Source organism: Labeo rohita, chromosome 4 (assembly GCF_022985175.1).
Source record: "Labeo rohita strain BAU-BD-2019 chromosome 4, IGBB_LRoh.1.0, whole genome shotgun sequence".
NCBI lineage: Eukaryota > Metazoa > Chordata > Actinopteri > Cypriniformes > Cyprinidae > Labeo > Labeo rohita.
This window is the reverse complement of record NC_066872.1, coordinates 45,927,844-45,946,844: the sequence shown is the minus strand read 5'-3', so window position 1 is coordinate 45,946,844 and position 19,001 is coordinate 45,927,844. Positions and strand designations below refer to the sequence as shown.

At 31.8% G+C, this 19,001-nt stretch overlaps 1 protein-coding gene across 1 annotated transcript in view; it reads right to left on the bottom strand.

Moving 5' to 3' along the window:
- The window catches only part of syn3 (synapsin III), a 53,043-nt gene extending 34,263 nt beyond the window's left edge, over positions 1–18,780 (bottom strand). Inside the window, exons 1-6 of the mRNA XM_051107725.1 lie at positions 18,713–18,780; positions 12,830–13,255; positions 9,897–9,954; positions 5,318–5,409; positions 1,960–2,116; positions 715–804 (exon numbers count right to left, since the gene is read on the bottom strand). Coding sequence (XP_050963682.1) covers positions 715–804; positions 1,960–2,116; positions 5,318–5,409; positions 9,897–9,954; positions 12,830–13,236 — 804 coding nt within the window. The 5' untranslated portion in view covers positions 13,237–13,255; positions 18,713–18,780. The remainder of the gene's footprint in view (positions 1–714; positions 805–1,959; positions 2,117–5,317; positions 5,410–9,896; positions 9,955–12,829; positions 13,256–18,712) is intronic.
- Positions 18,781–19,001: the final 221 nt, after the last annotated feature.

Here is a 19,001-nt window from a genome sequence, read left to right as displayed (position 1 = left end):
GACTTTACTCTTGAAATATTTAGACTTTACGCTCGAAATGTTTAGACTTTACTCTCAAAGTATTTTGACTTCACTCTTGAAGTATTTTGACTTTACTCTCAAAGTATTTTGACTTTACTCTCGAAGTATTTCGACTTTACTCTTGAAATATTTAGACTTTACGCTCGAAATGTTTAGACTTTACTCTCGAAGTATTTTGACTTCACTCTCAAAGTATTTCAACTTTACTCTTGAAATCTTTAGACTTTACGCTCAAAATGTTTAGACTTTACTCTGGTCATATTTTGACTTTACTCCCGTCGTATTTTGACTTTACTTTTGTAGTATTTCAACTTTACTCTCGTAGTATTTTGACTTTATTCTCAAAGTATTTCGACCTTACTCTTGTACTATTTAGACTATATTCTGAAAATGTTACGAGTATAATCTAAAAAATTTTAACGTGGCACTAAAGCCCCGTCATAATTACGGATTATGGACTCAGATTTTAGTTAAAAATTTGTTTCAACTTTTGCCTTCTCAAGATGTTAACTGTGGTTTTTATCAGCTGTTTGGACTCTCATTCTGACGGCACCCATTCACTGCAGAGGGATCCATTGGTGAGACAGTGATAGAATGACACATTTCTACAAATCTGATGAAGAAAAAAAAACTCATCTATATCTTTTTGGGGTGAACTGTTGTTGTAATGAACAGGTTATCGCAGAGACTCACCATCTGCGTGTGGTTGGGAAAGAAGGTTTGCTCGTTGAGCGGGAACTTCTCTGGTCCCAGAGTCTGGTAGAGCTTGATCATGTGGGAGAACTGCAGAATCGAGACACACAAACACAGGAATGATTCATTATTATACGGAACACAATGCTTGTGTTCATCATCTTCCATCAAAACTCACCAAACCTCAAAAATGAGTTTACTTTAGGTTTATATAACACATTGTAATGTGATATCATGGGATGAGACCCACAGTCCTGATAAAGCAGTTTGTTTTGTCTTCTTCATGAGAAGTTTAGTCTGAGTTCACACTGAAAAAAGTCAAACAATCCACAGGGCGAATCACAAGATGACGGTTCTCAGTTTGTCTAAAAGCAAATAATACTCCTCACAGAAAAAATGACAAGGAAAAAGTCTGGCTTGCAGTATACATACATCAAACAATGATTGTGGGTTTTATTCATTTCTCTGGTTTTTTTGAAAATATGACGCATATTCTACAACCACAACAATCTTTCAAAATTACCTTTATTTATAGTAAGCAAACTAAACTGAGCATTGTCTAACAAAATATTTTAATTTGATTAGATTATAGACAATTAGCTTTTGTATATGGTTAAATGAACTTATACAAACACAAACAATTATAATATCAACCTAAACCTTTTGTCTCATGCCTAAAGAAAATATATTGATTGCTATTTTACTATGATCATAGTATTGGTAAATGATTTTGTGTATTTCTGTTTTCATTTTAAAGTTTTAGTAATATTGTTGTGTGCTTTCGTCATTTCTAAAAAATATGTCTATATAGTTCTTACTAATATTTAGTTTTAGTTATTTTGGTACTTAAAACAAAATAAGAACTGATGCAACTAGTGAAAACAATTGAAATAATAAGTAAAAATAAACAACAAATAAAATAAGTTTAAGATGTTTATATTTTATTATTTTTTTCAAGCAATAAATTTTTTTTTCATGGTTTTAGTTTTAATTTGTTATCTATAATATAATAATTTATTTAAGTATGGTATTTATACTATTTTTTTTTTTTTTTTACATCGTACGAATGTAAAAAAAAAAAAAATAGATTTCACAGTTTTTTTATTTTTTGCACTTTTATTAGATTTATTTTTTTTGCCCCAAAGTATTAGTGTTTTTTCAGTGTGTGAATCAGTCGTTTGTTATGACAGGCATCACTAATAGATGTTTGTGCACTAGTAAGTGGTTGAGATTGGTTTGACGTACCACCCAGGGTTTGCTGCAGAAGTTGTAGATGGAGAAGAGCGAGTTAACGCTGGGAACGGAGCCGTAGTGCAGGCCGATCACGAGGTTCCTGAAGTCCTCTCCCGGGGTCATGCTGTAGGCGTGCTGGCGGACCAGCACAAAATCTGGCCTGAACGATCTGGAGAGACAAACACACAGAACCAGGATGAGCGGAGAATCTCATTACTCTTCATTACCGCAAAAACGGCCTGTGTGTTTGAGGACGGACATCTGTCACACATACTGAAGATCCACAGACACCAGGAGCTGGACGTTCATATGTGTGTATATCATCATCTTCATGACATGACTGAACGCTTCTGGAGGAACATCACAGCACACACACACACACACACACACGTCCACATTCCCTCCAGTCATCAGAATAGTTTGGCATCTTTACGTTCCCTCATAAAACACTCACACATGTGCTGGAGAACATCACGCTCCTCTGTCTTTCGAGAAGCAACGCTGCTTTAAATATTCAGACCTGCATTTTTATTATCAGTGTTTTGAAATGTTTTAAAAATAAACAAGTTCAAAACAAGTGAATAATCTCAAGGACAAAACACTGATATTAAAGACACGATTTATGAAAACAAGTCTTGATATTGTACGTGATGCTGCTTCTCAATCTTATTCAAGGATTTTTAGATATTTAGTTGGAAAATAAGACAAAACTACAGGTTTTTTTTGTACATTATTCCAAAGTTTGCAACTAAAACTATTTTTTTTAATTTACACTTCTATTAATCAAGGATTCATTTAATTAAATGGAGTTTTTTTCACTTTATTCTCAAAATATTTCGACTTTATTCTCCACAACTTTTTTTCTTGTAGTATTTTGACTTTATTCTGGTAGTATTCTGATTTTATTCTTGTAATATTTCAACTTTATTCCTATAAAATTTCAACTTTATTGCCATAGTATTTCGACTTTATTCTTGTAATATTTTGACTTTATTCTCATATTTTGACTTTTGTTAAAAAGTTTTGACTTTATTTTCGAAGTATTTTTTGATATTTTAGCTGAAAAAGGGAAAAATACAGATTTTTTGTACATTATTCAAAAGTTTGTGGTTAATACTGTTTTTTTTAAAGAATTTACACTTTTATTCATCAAGGACGCATTAAATTGATTAAAAGTGACAGTAAAGACATTTATAATGTTCTAAAAGATTTCTGTCTCAAATAAATGCTGTTCCTTTGAACTTTCTATTCATCTGTGAACCCTGAAAAATAAAATGTATGATGGTTTTCACAAAAATAGTGTGCAGAAATGTTTGTTGGGCAGCAAATCAGCATATTAGAATGATTTCTGATGATCATGTGACACTGAAGACTGGAGTAATGATGCTGAAAATTCAGCTGCGCATCACAGAAATAAATGATATTTGAACAGATATTCATGCAGATAACAGCTACTTAAATTGTAATAATATTTTACTATTTTTATTGTATTTTTGATCGAATATATGCAGCTTCGGTGAGCTGAAGAAGCGTAAGTGTGTGTGATTGTGTGTTTCTTAAAGGGCCGGTTCAGCTCATCTGCACACACACACTATTAATAGTGGCTTTTATTAAGCTCGTATAAGATGTCTGCTTAAGTGAGGCAGGTATAAATAATCTCCATGTGTTTGGCAGATGATGGACATGTGAAGCCGAGAGTGGCGCGAGTGTGAGAGGCCCAGACAGGAAGTACATACTGTAGGCTCCATTACCGCCGCGCTGTTTTCATTAAGATGAGCTTTATTAATACAGCGTCTCAAATCACACGCTTTATTTGCTTTTCAGACGCACACAGAAAACCAGCCGCTGCCGCGGGCGTGAATCACACATAACCGACATCACAGGAGGCTGGTACCGTGTCAGTTTGTGGTAAGTTAGTGGATGATGTTGATAGTTCATGTGATTTTCTACACACTTCACGCAGCACTAAAAACCACCAAGACACACTGACGAATGGAGAAAGGATTGTGTTTCTGCTCTGAACACACATTAGCACTGAAAACAGCAAACTCATTTCTGTCTGGCTGAAACGCTGGAAAACTGTGTGGAATTACAGTCTGTTTCCCTCATTGACAGCAATGGAAGAGCTGCGATTTGTGACGCGAGGGTCTCGTTCGTTCATCACATACTGATTCTTATTCAACTTAAACCTGAACAAACATGCATGAATACAATACTGCACTCAGATCAGTCTGTGCTTTAGAGGTAAACTTCAACAAACAGGCCTAAAAACTACAATTAAAACCCCATAAAACATTACAATACTCAACATAAACATTAACTGAAATCAAATTTTAAGGAATTTTATTTCAGCTATTTGCCATGTCAACATTTCTCATTTGCATTTAGTTTAACTTAAGTTACAGTAAATAAAAACCCTGAAAAAAAAAGTCTAATTCAAAATAATAATAAAAGCTATGTGGGCATTTAAAAAAAAATGAACAAAACTTTAAATTAAATGTAAAAAGTAACTACAATTTAAAAATTAAATTATTAAAATAAAATATAATTCAAAATCTTAATAAAAAATATACATTTTTTAAAAAACTGAACAAAAACACTAAAAATAAAAATTATTTTAAATCTGAATAAAAAAAATGTATATACATCTATAAGAAATTAAAAGAACAAAACACTAAAATGTTAACCTGAATAAAAAAAATGAAATTATACAAAATAAAAAATACAAAATATTAATAAAAACTATACAGACATATTTAAACAAATATTTCATAAATGAACAAAAACACTAAAACTTTATAATACTTTGTTAATTAGAATTCACAAAAGACTAATTCAAAATAATAACAAAAGCTATATATAGGCATTTTAAAAAAATGAACAAACTTTAAATAAAATGTACAAAACAAAAAAAGAAATTATTAAATTAAAAAATAATTCAAAACCACAGACATATTTTTTTAAAAATGAACAAAAACACTAAAATGTTAACTATAATCAAAAAAATTAAATTCTAAAAATAAGAATATTTTTAAATATGAATACAAATTTTATATACATCTTTAAAAAAAATGAAAAGAACAAAACACTAAAACATGAATTAAAATAAAAAACTGAAATGATAAAAATAATTCAAAATATTAATAAAAACTATATAGACATATTCTCAAAACTATAAAAAATGAACGAAAACACAAAAACTTAAAAAAAAAAAAAAAGACTAATTAAAAATAATAATAAAAGCTATATAGGCATTTAAAACTTTAAATAAAATGTAAATAAAAAATGTAAATAAATTAAAAAAAATGAAAACATGTAAAAAAATATATATATATTTACAAAGTATCTTGGTGACACTAAAATAACATACCTGACCACTTTGGTTCCTCCGCGGTTCACCTGCATGTCCACCGTACAGCCGGAGTTCACATCCGACACCAGATTGATCTCAGAAAACTCAGCCTGAAACACACAACACAAATATTACAGTTGACTACCACTACACACATTAAACAATCTGATTAAATGCATTCAGTTGATTCAAATTCAAATTTATTTGATCAAAAACACAGTAAAAAGTGTGAAATATTATTGTAAATTCAAACAGCTGTTTTCTGTGTGAATATCTGTTCAACTGTAATTGATTTCTATGATCAAAACTGAATTTTCAGCATCACTACTCCAGTCTTCAGTGTCGCATGATGTTTCAGAAATTCATTTCTGACTCTTGAATACAGTTGTGCTGTCATAGGTGCGTCTGCAGCATCTGCGCAGGCGGCTGCGTTTAAAGGACACGCAGATGAAAGCAGCAGCGGCTGGAATGTCAAACGGCAGCTCTAGAGGACACACGCGTCGGACGCTCCGATTGGACGCCGGCCGGGAGGCGGAGCGCTATTGGCCGGCGGCGCGGCGGCATGGAGCGAGAGCGCGGGATCGGCGCCAGACTCGCGCTGCCATGGTTACGCTCCGGGTAACGCATTCAGGCCGCTGGGAAAGGAAAACAGGAGAAAGTCCAAGAGACAAACAGACGCTCCATCAGCGTTTCCTTCCTCTGTAACTCACGCCTGAAGGACAAACGCCGCGCTCACGCAGATGTTTGACGCTCATTAGTGGGATTTTCAATTAAAAAATCCTCATTTCTCTTCAAGATATATTCATTTATATCAAATAAGGCCATTAAAAAGCCAATTTCAGGCAATTTAAAAAATCTGGTCAGTAATTTTATGTACCTTTTTAATGGAAACTACCATTAGTGATTCATTTGACGCATAAATGAATGACTGTTTCCACAAAAATATTGTGCTTTCAACATTGATAATAATCAGAAATGTTTGCTGAGCAGCAAATCAGCATATTAGAATGATTTCTGAAGGATCATGTGACACTGAAGACTGGAGTAACGATGCTGAAAATTCAGCTGCGCATCACAGAAATCAATTACAATTGAACATAGATTCACATAAAAAACAGCTATTTTAAAATCTAAAAACATATCACACTTTTACTGTATTTTTGTTCAAATAAATGCAGCCATTAAAACATTAAAAATCTTCACAGTTCCAAAGTTTTCAAGTGTTTTAGATGTAAACTTGAACAAACAGACCTAAAAACTACAATTAAAACCACTATTTGTCAACATTTCTCATTTGTATAACTCTTTTGCAAACTATAAAGACATATTTACAAAAATAAATAAAAAATGCACAAAAACACTAAAACTAAAAAAAAAAAACCCTGAAAATTTAAAAAAGTCTAATAATAATAATAATAATAATAAAATCTATATAAGCACTTAAAAAATTAACAAATCTTTAAATAACGTAAAAAAAGTAACTAACGTTTTAAAAATTATAAATGATAAAAATAAAAATAATTCAAAATATTAATAAAAACTATAGAGACATTTAAAAACTAAATAAATAAACAAAACACTAAAACTTTACCTAAAATAAAAAAGTATAAAAATAAAAATAATTCAAAATATAAATAAAAAATTATATAGAAGAATATGAACAAAACATGAAAAATGTAACTAAAATTTAAAAAAATGAAATGATAAAAATAAAAATAATTCAAAATATTAATAAAAAGTACACAGACATTTTTGATAAACAAACTAAAATGTTAACTAAAATGTAAAATGAAATACTAAAAATTAATATTAAATATTACCACATTTAAAAAAATGAAAGACAGAACAAAAAAACTGAAATGATAAAAATAAAAATAATTTAAAATATTAATAAACACTATAGAGACATTTAAAAAATAAATAAATAAATAAACAAAACACTAAAACTGTAATTAACATAAGAAACCCTGAAATTATAAAAATAAAAATCATTCAAAATATTAATAAAATTATATAGACATTTTAAAAAAATGAACAAAACATGAAAACTTTAAAATAAAAAAAAACTGAAATTATTAAAAATAAAAATAATTCAAAATATTAATAAAAAAAATACATAGGCATTTTTAATAAATAAACATAAACACTAAAATGTTAACTACAATGAAAAATTAAATACTATAAATTAATATTAAATATGAACACATTTTTAAAAAATGAAAAACAGAACAAAAACACGAAAACTTTAACTAAAATAAAAAACCTGAAATTATATACATAAAAATAATTAAAAATATTAATAAAAGCTATAGAGACATTAAAAAATGAGCAAAACACTAACTGTTCAAATAAAGGCAGCCTTGGTGAACAGAAGAGACTTCTTTCACAAACATTACAAATCTTCCCAGTTCCAAACTTTTCAGCATTAGTGTAGAGTGGCGGTTGTCATTTTTACACACACACACACACACACTCTCTCTGTTCTGGCGTCATGATCCCATCTGGAATCTGGCAGGTATTTTTGGATCTGAAGCTAATGGGTGTCATTAGGGTGAAGAACGCAAGGTGCCTTTCACCCGATCACATGACCGCAGCTCGTAAACACACACACAGAGGACAAAATAACCTCATCATCATCATATTTGAGGGCTCATCTGTGTGTCAGTGTGGAACGGACTGAGCTCATGATGATTACGATGTTTGCGTCTCTCAGCTCCTCCTCCTGAATCCTGAATCAGGTTCCAGCTTCAAAACAAGCCAACAGCGAGCAGAACGGACAAGCACAGATAGAAGTATTTATTTGACATTTTCTTCCTTTTTTATTTTAATTACATTTTTTATTTGTATTTTTTTTTTATTTTAAAATCAAAAATAACATATAAAGTTCAGATGATTTTTTTCAGGTGCGCTGAGGTCATGAGGACGTGCATGACGGACAGGAGGAAAAACATGCGAAGCGTCCAGCAGCAGATGAGGCTCAGGTGGGACGCAGATGTTTCCATCAGAACATCAGGACAAACAGCAGGACCTCACAAGACTGTAAACACGCTACTGAAGTGCTGACGCAAGAACGCAAGCGGCACAGCCAGCGGCGGAGCACAAAGAGTCTGTTGTGAGTCGTGCGGGTCTGTGGAGTCTTATTAAGAGCCTCAGATAACAAACCTCATCTGGAGATCAGCTCAGATCCACGGAGGCTGAAGTTCAGCTGTGTATCTGTGCGTTTTTATCAGCGTGTCTTTCATGCTGCTTTATGTACTGTTGAGAACAGCCAGTACCTAGTGTGTAGTATGCAGTAGGCTGAGTCTGTGTGTGTGTGTGTGTGTGTGTGTGTGTGTGTGTGTGATTTGGCTGCTTCCTACTGAGCACTAAATGAGTCGTTATATGGCATGGCAAACACTGACAAACACTAAACCAGCAGAAGAATCTGTTATGTGGGGATGACTGATTCAGACCATTAACACTATGATCATGAAGGTTTCACTCTTGACATTATGACTCAAATAAAATATTTCCATCACAACAGCCAATTCTGCCACTGAATAACACACATGAAAAAAAGCCATAAAAAAAAATCCATGTCAATAAGTAAAATATTTCACAGAAAATTAATTAAATAAATTATGTTGTTAAACAGTCCAATTAAACAATTATAAAGTAAAAATAAATAATAAATTAAAATAAATAAATAAATACTTTAAGAAATCCAATTAAATAATCATAAAGTAGTACTAAATAAATAATACATTTACAGAAATTAATCAACTAAAATAAAGAAATAAATAAAAACTTTAAAGCGTCCAATTAAACAATCATAAAGTACTAATACAGCAAATAATTAATATAAATAAATAAATGAATAACAATGTTCAATTAATTAAAAAACATCATAATAAAAAATACTATAAGAAGTCCAAATATTTATAAAGTAATACTATATGAACAATACATTAAATTAATAAATTAAATTAAATTAAATAACTAATAAATATAAATAAATAAATAATAGATATTAATTAGAATAAATAATAAATAAATAAATACTTTAAGAAGTACAATAAATAATTATAAAGTAATACTATATAAATAATACATTTATTTTAATTATTTAATGAATTAACTAAAATAAAGTAAAAACTTTAAGAAGTCCAATTACATAATCAAAATAATATTAAAAAAAATTAATGAACTAACATAAATTAATAAATAAATAAAAACTTTAAAGGTCCAATTACATAATCATAAAGTACTAATAAAATAAATAATAAATGTAAATTAACTTATAAATAAATAATAAATTAAATAAATAAATAAATAAATACTTTAAGGAGTCCACTAAAAACAAACAAACAAACAAAATTAACTAAGAAAAGAACACTGCAAGTTGATTTTAATAATAGATAGATAGATGATGATGTGTGTGCATGTTTGTTTCTCTGAACAGCAACACAGTTGCCTAAACCACAACAGTGCTCAGGAAACACATGCAATGGTTCACAGATGTAGAGTTCGAGATGCTATCAGCACTGGAGCGGTGGCCGTCTAGACGCTGGGCGGGAAACACACACACACAAACACACACACACACACACACTCTCACCTGCTCCACACGGATCTCACACTCGCCGTTCAGCTTACGTCCTCTGAAGTATTTCACCCTGAAAAACAGCACAGGAATCACGTTACTCAAGCAGCATCTTCATCAGACACCAGACAGGAAGGGATCATCTACATCTGCTCTACAGCACTCCAGTCTAGAGCCAGTACTGCTCTTACTCTCTCTGATATACTGAGAGAAACACCAGTTTGTAGTAGGAGAAGCACACTACTGTTATTCTCTCTGTAACACTCACATTTCATTTTCACATCCATCAGCTCACAGAACAAGCAAACACACACACACACACACACACACAATCATTTGCATGTAGATTAACACAGACTCGTTATCATTTGTCACTTTGACCCTGAAGAAAAGAAAACAACATTAGACTTTCAAACTCTTTCATAAACGATTGATTTATTATTTTACATGTATTATTATTATTATTATTATTATTATATACACTATTTTTTATTTTATAATTCATTTTGTTGTTGTTATTATTATTTTTGTTTTTAAAAATAAAAAAATTGTCAAGTGTCTAATCGAATAATCATAAAGCAGTAATAAAATAAATAATACACAATTAATTTTAAAATAAATACATTTTTATAGTTATTATACTTCATTTATAATTTATTTTATAATTTATTTTGTTTTTAGAATTTTTTTATATATATATTCTGTTCATAAGATTTAATCTATTGTAGGTTTATCATTTTATATTAATAATCTTTATTGTTTATTATATAAATTGTTACTATTGTTCATTATATTGTATTTCTAAGTTAATATATATATTTTTTTAATTTAAAATCACAAAATTGTCAAGAGTGTAACTGAATAATCATAAAGTAGTAATAAAATTAATATACATAATTAATTAAAAAAATAAATAAATACATTTATTATAATTATTATATTTCATTAATAAATTATTTTATTACTTATTTTGTTATTATAATGTTGTTATTATATTCTATTCACAACACAGAACTTATTTTAGGTTTATTATTTTATATTAAACATTTTTATTATGTTTATTATATAAATTGTTACTATTTTTCATTATATTGTGTTTCTAAATTATTTATTTATTTTAGCATCATCTTTAGTGTGTTTGCATCAGATAAAACGGTACCGTTTAGACTCTTTTCAGCTTGTTAAGTCTACAAACTCAAAGAGCTGATGGTGTGAGAGCGGGCGAGCGAGGCGTCGTGAGTGGAGATGCACTGAGGTGAGAGAGAGAGAGAGTGTGTGTGTGTGTGTGTGTGTGTGTGTGTGTGTGTGTTTGTGCTGACAGACAGAAGGACGGACAGACGGACGGACGGACAGAAGCGGAGCCGGTCTGTGTGGAGTGATTGTATCCTCACACCGAGCAGCAGCGCTGGGAAAGAGGCCCCGTCCGTCAGGGGCCCGTCGTCTCCCAGAGACCCTCTGAATGCGCTCAGGAATGCACAGAGGAGCAGACAGACAGACGGATGCGCAGACAGACAGACAAACAGACAGACAGACAGAATCTGCTCTCCTCATGTGTGTCGGACGTCTCAACGATGACGCACCGAGAGACCACTATTCTTCATGTCAGGATCTGTGTGTGTGTGTGTGTGTGTGTGTGAGATGTGGTTCAATTGTCTCGGTCTGTTTTCCGTCGGTCTAGACTGACGGTCCACAGACAGCAGCGATGTGTTTCACAGGCGTCTGACTCACTGCGTCTCTATATGAGGGAATATTCCGACTCATTGACACATGAACTCACAGCACGGATCTGATTGGACGAGTGTGATGTTCATCAGTCTGATGCTGTCGGTGCTCTGATGGACTCTCACTCCCTCTAGTGGACAAACACTGTCACTGCCTCAAATATATTTATTTATATTAAATTGATTCTTTTTATTAATGTAATGCTTTTCAGGATTCAATAATACATTTATAAGACTTTTCCACTTGGTTGATTACAGAATAAAGTTTTTTTTAATGGTTAGTTTTATAAATTATTTAAAACTCACAAAAGGACATTTCTCAACAGTTTCAACTCGAAAAAAGATTTCAGAGCTTGGCTAGAAATCTAGCAAACTATACATTCATTATAGCAATTTCCATTACTTTTTTTTTTAATCAGATTATTAGATCTAATTAGACGTTAGATTTTATTGCTTTTCCTTACTTTTTCTGATTCTCATGACACTCAGATTTAATTATTTAATTATGTAATAATCCATGACTTTCTCAGACTTTATTCATTCGCATGACTTTTACAGACTTGTATGACTTTTTGATATTTAATTTTATGAATTTTTCAGATTTTATTAATTTTCATGACTTTTGCATATTTTATGATTTGTGACTTCTTCAGATTTCATTAATTTTTATGACTTTTATAGATTTCATTATTTTTTAGATTTTATTGCTTTTCACAACTTTTATAGATTTTATTATTTCCCATGACTTTTTCAGATTGTATGAATTTTTATGACTTTTATAGATTTTCATCATTGTTTTTCAGATTTGATTAATTTTCATGACTTTTACGTATTTTATTATTTCCATGAATTTCTCAGATGTTATGCTTTTGTTTAGATTTGATTAATGTCCATGACTTCTCCAGGTCTATAAATCTCTTTGTTTATCCAACTTTTCTAAGAATTCTGTTCTTAAATAAAAACAGCAGTTGTTGAGGGGAAAAATAACAATCTAATCATGATTTGAACATTTCATCTTATTTCAAAGCTTGTTTCTTCTTATTTTAAGTCATCTTGAGACACTGCTGTAGATGAATGACTTCCTAAAAACAGCCCTAAAAATACTGAATAAAATCTGCATGTTATGTCATAGTTTAGATCAAATCCCGCAGCATCAGCACACTTTTACTAGTGTAAATATGAATGTGTTTTGAGTGATCTGCGAGCGCTGTGTCGGGCGTCTCTGACCAGTCTGTGTGCGGCTCGTCGATGATCAGCAGGATTTTGGGTTTGCGTACGGCAGGTTTGGCAGGTGGAGCGGCGGCGGCGGCGGCTTCTGCGTGTGCGGCGGAGGCTTTGGCCTGAACGGCGCTGGCGATCTGAGCCGTCTTCACCACGCTGGAGAAGGAGCTGAGGAAGCCCGCGGGGCCAGCGGACGGGGCGGGGGCAGGGGCAGGGGCCGGGGCCGGGGCTGGGGTCGGGGTCTGGTTCGGGGTCTGCTGGCTCTGCTGGGCCGCCGGCGGCGGGCGGCGCTCTGTGGCCGGAGACGCGGGAGAGCTGGTGGAGCTGGACGGACGCTGCAGGTCCATCATGTAGCCATTGGGCAGATTGGCTACGAAGCTGCTGTCCGACAGACGCCTGCGCAGGTAATTCATGATGACGCCGCTGACTCACCTGAAACACACACACATTAACCTCAGTGAGTTTAATACTTTATTTTTATTGATTTTCAGAACTGTTTCAGATTTTATTAATGTCAATTCCATGACCTTGCTAATTAATTTTTTATTAATTAGATTTTACATTTTATTAATTAACTTCCATATTTTTTGTCAGATTTTGTTAATCAATTTTTTTTTTTCCAACATTTTTTTATTTAATTAATTTCCATACATTCTGTCAGATTTCATTAATTAATTCTCATAGATTTTGTCAGATTTTGTTAATAATTTGCAAAACATTTTTTAAGATTTTATTAATTATCTTCCATAAATTTTGTCAGATTTTATTAATTAATTCCTTTCCATACATTTCGTCAGATTTTAATTCATTAAATATTATTAATAAATTAATTAAATAATTGTCAATATATTTTTCAGATTTTATTGATTAATTCATTTCCATACATTTTGTCAGATTGTAATTCATTTCCATACATTTTGTCACATTTGATTCATTTACACACATTTTGTCAGATTATAATGCATTAATTTCCATAACGTTTTTTGTCAGATTTGATTTATTTACATACATTTTGTCAGTTTTTTGTTAATTTATTAATTTCTATAACTTTTTGTCAGATCTTATTCATTTCCATAATCTTTGTCAGATTTTGTTAATTAATTCATTAATTTACATAAAATTTGTAAGATTTTAATACATTTCCATAACTTTTTTGTCAGATTTTTATACATTTATAACTTTTTATTATATTTTATTAATTTCCACACATTTTGTCAGATTTTAATTAATTAATTGCCATCATTTTTTTTTGTCCAATTTGATTAATTTACATACATTTTGCCAGATTTAATTAATTCATTTTCACACATTGTTTAGATTAATTAACTTTTTGTCAGATGTAATTAATTTGCATAACTTCTCCAGGTCTAGTAATCTCATATTCTCTGACATATTCAGATTTTCCAGAGACTGAATTCTGTTCTTCAATAAAAGTTGAAGTTAGTGAAGTAAAATGAGAGCAGTAATGTGCTGTTTTAATGAGCGCTGCAGTCATTAGAATAATGAGTGTTTGACTGCAGGGATCCACAGCAGACGCTAATGAAACACGTCCACTTCACTGATCAACACAACAAAACAGAGAATTAAACGCTCAGTCTTACATAACCAATGTGAGACGACAGCGAGAGCGCTACAAGAGAGAGAACTTCTAGAAGATCCACACATCTTAATTAAGCAGCAGCAGCAGTGTCATTAACACAGCAGTCGCCTAGCAACCGCTTCCGCTTGATCACATGACCTCTCAGGGATCAGATGATGGAGCGCTTCCTCAGGAGCCCCGCGTCATTGGCGTCAGCAGTTAACGAGCTACGCTAGAACTAAACAGAATATAACAGAAACTCAACTTCAAATACCGCAGTGGAACTGAACAGAAATTCAAATAGATAATACATGATCTAAAATATAAATCTATCAGTAACACTTTAGAATAATTAGCTAACATTTGGTAACAAGAATTCAGCTTTTATTTTATTTAATACTTCAACAGAATATAACAGATTAATTCAATAAAACAGAGTGTAATAAAAAATCTGAATAAATCTGAATCTGAACAGAATAAAATGTATTTTTCAACTGTTGTAAAATGTATCTAATTTATCTTAGATTCTATATAATAATCAAATGAAATATAAATGATGAATTCAATAAAATACACAATAGAACAGTTACAGAATAAGACTGTTTTTTTGCAGAAAAGAAACTAAACCAAATAAAGATTGTATTAATTCATTTTCATATATTTTGTCAGATTTTATAAATTTATTAATTTCCATATATTTTGTCAGATTTTAATGAATTGATTTTCATAACGTTTCGTCAGATTTTATTAATTAATTAATTTTCACATATTTTGTCAGATTTTATTATGTAATTAATTGCTGCATATTTTGTCACATTTCAGTCTTTTTTTATAACTTTTTGTCAGATTTTAGTAATTAATTTTTCATAATTTTTTGTCAGATTTCATTAGTTTATTTTCATACTTTTTTTTCAGATTTTATAAATTAATGTCCATATATTTTGTCAGATATTATTAATTTTCATAACTTTTTTCAGATTTTATTAATTAATTAATTTCCACATATTTTGTCAGATTTTATTAATTTTCATAACTTTTTGTCAAATTTTATTAATTAATTAATTTCTATACATTTTGTCAGATTTTAAATCATTTCCATACAAACACAACCAAACACACACTCACACACACACACACACATGTTGTGTTTCCATATTTTATGGGGACAACCCATAGGCATAATGGTTTTTATACTGTACAAACCGTATATTCTATCGCCCTACACCCAAACCTAGCCCTCACAGGAGACTTTTACTTTCTGAAAAAAACTCATTCTGCATGATTTATAAGCCTGTTTCCTCATGGGGACCTAAAAAATGTCCCCGCAAGGTCAAAATTTACTGGTATTACTATCCTTGTAGGATATTTGGTCCCCGTAAAGTGATAAAAACCAGGTACACACACACTCACACACACACACACACTCTCTCGCTCTCACACACACACACAGCAGATGGCACACACAGCAGTGTACGGCCCACCGCAGACACACACACATCACGTGTCTCTGGCAGTCCCAGAATCCCCTCTTGAACACCAGCGCAGGTAAACACTGGATTACTGCTGAAGTTTCAAGTTGAGCTTTAGAGTTTCACCAGCTCTCACACTCTCCAACACACACGCACTCACTCACTCACGCTGTGAGCGGATGAGGCGTAACGCAACACATTACAGCTGCAGAAGCTCGGTCTCATCCCGTCAGGCGGTTTGGAGGCGAGTGTGTGTGTATTAATGCTGCTGTCATTACAAAGCCCAGCTAAAAATACTGAACGCGCTGCAGGACTCCAGATACAGACTCACAGCAGCACGCTTTCATCGCGTTTCTGAGCTGAGATTCTCCAGCACGCACGACACGAGCGTGAGGAAAACATCACGAGTGATCCTCATCAACACACTCACGCTCAGATTCCACATACGAGACTTCTGTTCGATTGTCCTGTCTGGAATATGAAACCTAAGTTGTTTTGGTTCCGTTGCACTCTTCTTAAAATACTTCTGCATATCTTAGTAAACAGTAAAGTGTCAGTGAGAAAAAATAATGAAACATTATTCTTAGTCAAAAATGCAATAACTAATGTAATGAATTCATAAATAAACCCATAAATAAAACATATCTTTCTTGATAAAATTATCCAGAAAAGACAGAAAAACCCAAAGGAATCAGCTTTAAAAAAACACTAAGTAAAAAAAATATCAGTTACAAAATAAATTAAAAAATATACTTATTTTGTTTTGGTTCTATTGCACTCTTCTTAAAATACTTCTGCACATCTTAGTAAATGGTAAAGTGTCCATGAGCTTTGAAAAAGCACTATAGAAATAAACCAATTCAACATTATTGTTATTCAAAAATGCCATACCAACTTAATGAATTCATTAACAAACAAACAAACTAAATATATATATATATATATATATATATATTTCTTAATAAAATTATCTAAAAAAAGAAAAAGGAATCAGCTTTGAAAAAGCACTATGCACTATATCTTGGTTGCAATTTAAATAAAAAAATTAATATTTTCTCAAAAAAACTGAGAAAAAGCCAAATTAGCTTATAAAACATAAAACACACTATATAAAAATAAACATTCGTCATTATTGCTATTTAAAGATAAACAGATATTTTTTTTTATATCCAAAGAAAATGTCAAAGGAATAAAACTTGAATAAAATTAAATTAATTACATACATAAATAAATAAATTTTATTTTTATACAGAAAAAAAAAACTCAGAAAAAGCCAAAGAAATGAGTGTATAAAACCTAAAAACACACCATATAAAATAAACATTTATCAACATTTATTTATTAATTATTATTGCTATAAAGAAAGATAAATAGATCTTTTATCCAAAGAAAAAATGTCAAAGGAATTAAACTTGAATTAAATGAAATTAAAGTTTAAATACATAAATTCTCAAAAGCAAAACAAAACAAAAAACTGAGAAAAAGCCAAGAAATTGAGCTTATAAAACACTAAAAACACTATATAAAAATAAACATTTGTCATTATTGCTATTTAAAGACAGATAGACAGATTTTTTATCCAAAGAAAGTATCAAAGGAATAAAAATTGAATTAAATTAAAATATATAAATAAATAAATGTTATTTTTAGCTTATATAACCTAAAAAAACACAATATAAAATAAACATTTATCAACATTTATTTATTAATTATTATTGCTATAAAGAACGATACATAAATAGATTTTTTATCCAAAGAAAAAATGTCAAAGGAATTAAACTTGAATTATATTAGATTTTAAATAAATAAATACATAAATTCTCAAAAGCAAAACAAAACAAAAAAAACTGAGAAAAAGCCAAGAAATTGAGCTTATAAAACAAAACAAAAAACACTATATAAAAATAAACATTTGTCATTATTGCTATTTAAAGACAGACAGATAGATTTTTTTATCCAAAGAAAAGACAAAATGTCAAAAGAAATAAAACCTATTTAAACTAAAGTTTAAATAAATAAATAAATTTATTTTATTTTTGTATAAAAAAATGAAAAATCTAAAGGAATGAGCTACAGAGAGGAGAGACCCATTATGACTGATTTTATCCAGAATGATTATCCCCATGCTAACAGTAAGAGCAGCATAAAAAAGGAGAAATGACTAATGTCAAATGAACAGTATGGGGAATGTCAGCTCAGCTCTAGCACACACGCAACAATAACACCCACCCACAGCTAACTACACTAACTAGAACACGATAACCAGCTGGAGTGTGACGCGGTGACGTCACAGCGACAGCAGCGCTGATTTTGACGGACGCGTCGCGGTTGATTGACAGCTCAGTCCAAACACATGAATCAAATGAGAAATGAGCGCATGCGCGGTGAGAGGCGACATCTAACGGCTTCTGTCAGAGAATAAACGCTCGTTTCTTCACACTGACCGCCGGACACAAGACTCACAAGTGCTCATATATTTTCACAATGAATAATTAATGAGGATGAAACGAGGCAGAAATGAATAAGGGCGGCTGTGAGGCTTGAAGAAGAACAGATCGATATATGAAGGGATTCCCTCACCGACAGCAATATCAATAGCCGGTATAACAATCACAGCAACGCTAATATCTGTGTACAGATACATGATGACGTTTTCATAATTACCCCTCATTTATATGTGCTACATTACCTCACAGCATCTTTAAATATCCACCCGGGAGAAGAAAAACACAGTATTCGAGGTATTAAAATCTCCCTCGCGCACTAGTAATGCTCAACACTGAAAAGGCAATAAAGAAATAAAAAACGTAATAGGAATAAGAGCAGATTGGGTTTATTTACCTCTGTAACGTCCGCGCTCGTGCCACACCGACTCCAGCAGCAGCGCTCGCGCTCACGGTGCATGACGGGAACGTGCGGGACTCGCCGCATTAATTCACTCGCATCCGATTGGCCGAACTGCCTCTCCTCATGAATATTTAATGAGAGGCGCTCACATGCGCAAGCGCAGAGCTGTGATTGATGCGCTGCTCGGGATCTGCACCAGCGGAAGGGATGTGGAGCTTCATCGATTAGATTAGTGAAATACCATTGATAAGTAGGACGAGAGCCATCTGTAGCGTCACTACAA